Below are 7,642 nucleotides of genomic sequence, written 5' to 3' on the forward strand. Positions count from 1 at the left end.
TATATTGTATCTACTGACACTACCATTAAAAGTGTTAAAAAAATAGAAAAACAATGTGTCCTCAGATTACCTATGATATAGTTGAAGAGTCAGATAACACAGAAACACAAAAGAACCAGAAAACTAAAATGAGCCTTGAAAGACAGATTGGGTAGGTTTTGGCTTTCCAAATTAGTAGAACATCAGAAGCATCGGTACGGAAGGAGTGAGAGTGAGCATGAGGGTATTCGTGGAGCAATGAAGAAATTAACTTGATTCAAGTGGAAAGATCGTGCTGAGAAGCCATGGAAGACAGAGGTGGGCATGGGAATCAATAACTTATCCTATATCATAGTGCAGTTTGTCCACATATAACTTGCCACAGGTGCATATTTGTATTCTTGATTGTTTACTTAATATCAGTTTTCTCCACCAAACAGTAAGCTTCCTAAAAGTAGGAACCATGTCTCCATTTCTGTGTGTGTGCCATTATATCCTCAGTCCCAAGCACATACCATGGTGCTCATTAAATATTCGTTGAATAAATGTATTTATGTATGAATGAATGTTAAATAATAAATGAGGAATTGGGATAGTTGACCTTGCATGTCAGATGAGGAAATATAGACCTGATACAGTTGAAACAAGAGACCATGGAGGCTGTTTGAGCAGGCTGGAGTGGCGGAAGTGAAACTGGAAAGGCAACCATAAGGGTTATTTCAACGTGGGGATAAATAACAATCTCTGTTGCACACTCTCTATCCCAGCTGTCCCTTGATAGACATTTCTCTACCAACTGCAGGCTCTGTCACAACACCAATTTTACACAGAACGAATGTGAAGAAACTATGAATCAAAATTTTAAAAAATTATTTCTTAGTTCTCTGGAAAGCCCATCAGTGGTATATAAAAGTCTCATGGTCTCAAAGGTCTCCTTTCTCTTTTCTTTGTTTTCCCTACACAAGATGCCACTTTTTTTTCTTTCTTTCTTTCTTTTTTTTTTCCCAAACAGCTCTGGGTTGGCAAAATTTAATTGCCTGTTTTCCTGTTTGGGATAAGGTCCCTGAAGCTCTCGGAAGTTAATTATATCTTTCTGGTGAAGATCAGAAACTTTGAACTCTACTTGTGAGATAAATGGTCTGGTATCACTTTGCAACATCAACTTATTTAAGTTACTAACTCATCAACTTACTCCCTGCATTTGGAATTGAATCTAGAAGAGAATTGGACCCCAGATATCATGAGTAGGCCAAGAAGGTAGGATTTATAGATTTAGTTCAGAGCAAAATATGCTTCCAGAGGTGACAGCTTCCAGATAAACATATAGATCTATAGATTTGAGCCTGGATGGAGAGAAGAGGAGACACAGCACAGTTTCTAAACAAAACAGTTCAATGAAAATCAGGTTCTGGTCAGTTTTATTTTCTGGAAAAGTAAGAGGGTAACGAAAAGACTTTTCTTTTTTAGTTTCAACTCCAGTATAATGCTTCTGAAATGCTTGAGTTCATTTTCCAGCCTTAGCAGATAAAATGACTGCCATCATTAGATCGTTTTGCTGACTATGGATGCACAAGACCTTGGCTTATGTGATTGTATATTTTCACTCTCCAGCACTGAGAATAGGTGGTGGAGAAAAAGTAGGAAACAGGGTAAGGTATGTACAGAGCCCAGTGCCTCTCTTGGAAGTCACCCGATTTAATTTAAAACCCTGAGTGCAGAATGTTTTCTTATTGTTTCCCTCTTTTTTTAAGAAAGTGACAGTTTGGTTTAGTTGGGTTCCAGCTCACCGAGATAAGATAAATAGATAGATAAATATTGCCAACAGGCAAAAGATGTCTAAACTAACAGGTTGCAAATTGAAATATTCTACAGATCTTGATTCACCATATTCAAATGACCTCAATCTTCCATATGTTATAACTTTTCTAGGGGAGACTGAATTAGGATGCATGTGGGTCAAATGTCAGTGAAAGAAATGTTTGCCCAGGAAATTAAATAATTTAATTAGATGCCGTTACCAGGGGCTGCAGATCAAAGAGTCTGCCAATTGAGATTTGACTTAATCTAAAAAAAATTTCTTTCATCAGAGGTTTTCAGGCATTTGGGAGTTTGACAAGCTGGGAAGGCTTTGGAAATCCTGCCAGGAGAGTGTGCAGGGAGATCATCACAGTTCCGAACCTCGTAACTCTTAGAGAATTGTTCTTTTGGGCAGTCTCATTCTGCTCCTTCTACTGGTACTTCAGAGGGACCTCCAATGGAGAGTAGGTAACAGGACAAGGCTCGAATTTCTTTTCTTTTCTCCCTTTGTCCTTGCTTTCGGTCTCTAACCACCTCTCTGACATGGGCAATCTCCAAGAAGATAAGGGGCAGCCATTAATTAAAAGGAAAGTTAGCCTGTATAAATAATTGCAGGTAACAGGACTAAGATGGGAAACATGCTGGGCCCAGTTTGCCAGGAATTTCTTAATGGCAATTCTAGGATGAGACAAACAGCACTGTCTTTAGAGGGCAGGGCCTAGACCAAATGAAAAATAAGCCCCTCAATATAAATGCTGAGCAGCATTTAAGTGTGAGAGGAAAATTGCCATCAATTTTTGTTCCATGGTTTCAGACAAAGTATTAATGGAGGCAAGGGCAGGGGTTCAATCCCAATCTCTATCAATAAGCTTAACACCACTTAAAAACAAGTCTGTCCCACAGCCATAGACTAGTCACCAATTTTTAGTCAAATGACTCATCAATTTATTCTAGTGGGCTCATGAGGGAATGAGGGATAGACTCTTTGTAAACCCTCCTTCGATACTGGAAAAAAAAAATACACCCTGTGGCTCATTAGGAATGATAGATTCATATAAGGAGAGAAAACAACTATTTATCAATATTTAATATTTAACAGCAAAAGCAGTGTGTTTTATAGAGTTCTAGGAGCAACACAGACCTTTAAATGGCATAATGATTAGCCTTTTACTTCTACGCAAAACCAGTTCATCCTCCCATCTGCAGCCTGCCCATCATCTTTTTAGATATTCTACTGTGAATGAGCCATGTGTAGATAATTGGGAGCTTAATATATTCCCAATTATTCAAAATATTTTAAGATAGGATTGTACAAACTTAAAATATAATAGGCTTTGAGGCATTGTTTCGTGTAGCCATTTGCCTCATCTTTGTGCATTCTCGCTCTGTAGAGATACTTTCTTAATTTTCCCTTGGAAAGGTGGAGGCAGTCCAAGGCAAAACCTTTTTCTAAGGGTCCCATGACAAATGAAAGCAAAAGCAACATTAGGTTCCTCAAGTTCTCAGGACGCTCCTGTGAAGGCAGATCACCCTCTTCATCCCTTACATTTATTTGCCTCTTTGCAAGTGGCAAACACTTTCATATCCATGGATTTACCTTCCTTATGTACTTAGCCTGTCTGGGAGGCTAAGCAAGGTAGAGAATGAGCTACAGGGATAGGTTACTGGGAATTCAGGGCATGGAAAGGGGGAGTTATGAAATCTTTTTTCCTAGAGGCTTCTAAGGACAAGTAAATCTCCCATCTCAGAAGTGGTTAGAGAAAATCCATCCCTTAGCAAACCCATTTTCTAGCCCACGTGCCTTTCCAGCAAAGAAGAAAAATATACTAGATTCCTCATACTCTGAGAAGCAAGTTGGTTTTTATTTTTTCATTTTATTTCAGGAAAATCAGAGAATCCTAGAATGTTAGAGCTATAAGGGTTCTTAGAGATCATTTACTTTAACCAGATTGCAAATGAAACTTCAGGCCAAGTGAGGGAAAAGAAACTTGTCTAGAGACATGGTCAGTGAATAAGTGGCAGAAGCTTCGAGGAGGGGATTAGAAGGAAAAGGGAGAGTTAGTCTCATGGAGGAGCACATATAGATTAAAGGGGGCTTAGTATGTAAACAACAATGTCAAGGGTAGAGGCAGATGGAAAAAGAGAATTTGCCTTTCAATATGGAACAGATAAAGAGCTCCATTCACACATTCATTCAGCAAGTAATTATTAACCACCTATCCTGTACCTGGCACTATTCTAGGTTTTGGGCATACAACAATGAAAAAAACAAACAAAATTCCCTGACCTCATTGAGCACACATTCTAGTTGAGACAGACAATCAATAAACATAACTCATAGATAAGATATACAGTATGCTAGAAGTAACTCTATGGAGAAAATAATACAGGAAAGCGGAACATAAAATTTTAGGGGAATTAGGGGGTAGAGATGAACTTCTAGACAGGATGACTCAGGAAGGACTCACTGAAAAGATGTCTTGTGAGTAAAGACCTGAGAGGAGTGAGAAGGTTGGTCATGCAAGGATCTGGGTTTCATGACTATGGAGACAAGATCTAAAGTTCTGAGACAGGGATGTGCTTTGAGTGTTTGAGGAAGTGAGGAGGCCAGTGTGACCAGAGCAAAGTGACAACAGACAGGGTAGCAGGAATTGGGGCCAGCAAGGTAATGGGGAGGCAAACCATGTAGGGCCTTGTAGGTAAGGAGATTAGTGTTTAGTGAGGTTGAAATGGGAGGCTATAGTTGACAATCTGGTATTGTACTCATATACTTAAAGTTTTCTTAAGAGGGTAGGTAATACGTTAAATGTTATTATCACAAAAATAAAAGAGGGAGGGAGGAAACTTTGAGAAGTGATGGTTATATTTATGACATTACTCATGGTGACTCTTTCATGGGTATATGCTTATCTTCAAACTCATCAAGATGTACACATTAAATATGTATATCTTTTTGTATGTCAGTCATACCTCAAGTTAAAAAAAAAAAATTAATGGACGAGTGGCCTTATCTGACTTACAATTTAACTGAATCTTTTGAACTGAATGGGGACAAGGCCAGAAACAGAGAAACCAATAAGGAAGTTACTGACAAAATCCAAGTGAGTAATGACAATGCCTTGGCATAAAGGATGGCAATGCAGGTGGCAAGAAGAGTAGTTAGATTCTGGACAATATCCCTGAATGCTTAGGACTTTATATGTTAATTTATTTATTGGTTCCTTGTGATTCTCCAGGCACTGTTCTAGGTACTAGAGATACACCAGTAAACAAAGCAGACAAGTTCCCTGTCCTCATTAAATTTACATTTGAGTGAGAGACAAAAATTAAGCAAATTGTTAGTGTAATTTCAGATATTGGAATGTACTGTAAGAAAAATAAAACAGGGTGAGGGGAAAGAGAGTGGTGAGGGTGGGAAGAGAGAGCCTTTTCAGATTGGCTGCTCACTGAAGTCCTCTCCTTACCACCCACACTTTTAGAAATACCACATTATATTTTCACACTCCTTACCGCAGCTCAGCAACCACAGCTCAGAAAATACAGGAGAAGCTAGAAATGTAACTTTAACTGGGGATATTAGCAAAGGGTTCTCACAAATTTCAAGGGTTCCACGAACCACTCTGTTTGCAGTCATGCACTGCATAAGGACGTTTTGGTCAATGATGGACTGCATATACGATGGTGGTCCCGTTAGACTATAATTGGATATACCATAGAGCCTAGGTGTGTAGTAGGCTATACCATCTACGTTTGTGTAGGGACACTCTAGGACGTTTGCACAATGACAGCAAAATCGCCTAATGATGCAATTATCAAAATGTATCCCTGTCATTAAGTGAGGCATGACTGGACATAATGTCCATTGAGATCAGGGAGGTACTTTGCACCCACTCTATTTCAGGCACCATGGTAGATCCTGGCACTGTGGGAAAATAAAGGCATACACAATCTAGGAGTAGAGATAGCCATAAGGATGGGCAATATTTTAGCTAAGACATCTCCTCTGTCAGAAGGTACCCTCTTGGTGGAGATGAGTATCTCAAGCTGACTGAGGTTTAACCATGTCTATGCATCAGATTTGTCTTGGTAAATGGAGAACAGTGACAGAGACAGGAAGATAGCCTCCCCTTCCTTTCTTCTTAGTTGGAAAAAAATTATCCAAGAAGGCATCCAGTGGAGGAGAGCTAGAGAACTTTTCATGTAACTATTTTCAACTTGCCGTTTTCCCAGTGTTGAGGAAGGAATTTTTAGTGTTGTATCTGTTTCCATTATAGATATCCCATTCATGTTCCATGTCTTGTGAAAAGCACAAAGATAATGATCCTGCACACCCTAACGCTTTCCACCTTTTTCACACCCTCATCTTTGTTCTCATTCTTTCAGATAAATTCAGGCAGCTGCATTGTCACCTATTCAACGAATAGTGCAAGAGGGAAGGATGACCATGAACAATGCCACAGCAGTGTTTGAGTTTCTCCTTATTGGCATCTCTAATTATCCTGAGTGGAGAGGCACGTTTTTCACATTGGTGCTGATGACTTACCTCAGCACATTGTTGGGGAATGGACTTATCATCTTTCTCACCTACTTTGACCCCCACCTCCACACTCCAATGTACTTCTTCCTTAGTAATCTGTCTTTCTTAGACATTTGTTATGGAACAGCCTCCATGCCCCAGGTCTTGTTGCATTGCTTCTCTACCCATCCCTACCTCTCTTACCCACAATGTTTGACCCAAATGAGTGTTTCCTTGGCTTTATCCACAACAGAGTGCTTCCTACTAGCTGTCATGGCCTATGACCGTGTGGTTGCTATCAGCAATCCCCTGTGCTATTCCATGGTCATGAATGGCCCAGTATGTGTCTGGTTGGCTGCTACCTCATGGGGTGCATCACTTGGGCTCACTGTTATGCTCATCTTATCCCTGAGGCTTCACTTCTGTGGAGCTAAGGTCATCAACCACTTTGTCTGTGAGATTCTCTCCCTCATTCAGCTGGCCTGCTCTGATACCACCCTCAATGAGCTTATGATCCTCATCACCAGTATCTTCACCCTGCTCCTACCTTTCGGGTTTGTCCTCCTCTCCTATGTCCAAATTGCTGCTGCTGTCCTAAGAATTCGCTCAGCCCAGGGCAGGCTCAAGGCCTTTTTCACTTGTGGTTCTCACCTGACTGTGGTGACAATCTTCTATGGGCCAGCCATCTCCATGTACGTGAAACCTCAGTCCAAGTCATCCCCAGACAAGGACAAGTTTATCTCAGTGTTTTATGGAGCTTTGACACCCATGCTGAACCCCCTGATATACAGCCTGAGGAACAAAGATGTTAAAGGGGCAATGAGGAAAGTTATGGGGAAAAGGTCATAAGCCTCCTTTGCTTCTAAACTTCTAAAACAGCACTTAGCAAAGACTGTGAATGATAAATGCTGGCGAGGTTGAGGAGAAAAAGGAACTCTCATACATTGTTGGTGGGACTACAAAATGGTGCAGCCTCTATGGAAAATGGTATGGAGGTTCCTCAAACAATTGCAGATAGATCTGCCATATGACCCAGCTATCCCACTGCTGGGAATATACCCAGAGGAATGGAAATCATCAAGTCGAAGGTATACCTGTTCCCCAATGTTCATTGCAGCACTCTTTACAATAGCCAAGAGTTGGAACCAGCCCAAATGTCCATCATCAGATGAGTGGATATGGAAAATGTGGTATATCTACACAATGGAATACTACTCTGCTATAAAAAAGAATGAAATACTGCCATTTGCAACAACATGGATGGACCTAGAGAGAATTATATTAAGTGAAACAAGTCAGGCACAGAAAGAGAAATACCACATGTTCTCACTTATTTGTGGGTGCTAAAAA

General features: G+C 40.2%; 1 protein-coding gene across 1 annotated transcript; it reads left to right on the plus strand.

Annotated features, from left to right (window-relative positions):
- Positions 1 to 6,123: 6,123 nt before the first annotated feature.
- Positions 6,124 to 7,168, plus strand: LOC103591808 (olfactory receptor 13H1-like). The gene has a single exon (XM_008574336.1). The coding sequence runs from the start codon at positions 6,215 to 6,217 to the stop codon at positions 7,139 to 7,141; it is 927 nt and encodes a 308-aa protein (XP_008572558.1). The 5' UTR covers positions 6,124 to 6,214; the 3' UTR covers positions 7,142 to 7,168.
- Positions 7,169 to 7,642: the final 474 nt, after the last annotated feature.

Source organism: Galeopterus variegatus, unplaced genomic scaffold, assembly GCF_000696425.1.
Source record: "Galeopterus variegatus unplaced genomic scaffold, G_variegatus-3.0.2 Scaffold1033, whole genome shotgun sequence".
In the NCBI taxonomy this organism is placed as follows: Eukaryota; Metazoa; Chordata; class Mammalia; order Dermoptera; family Cynocephalidae; genus Galeopterus; species Galeopterus variegatus.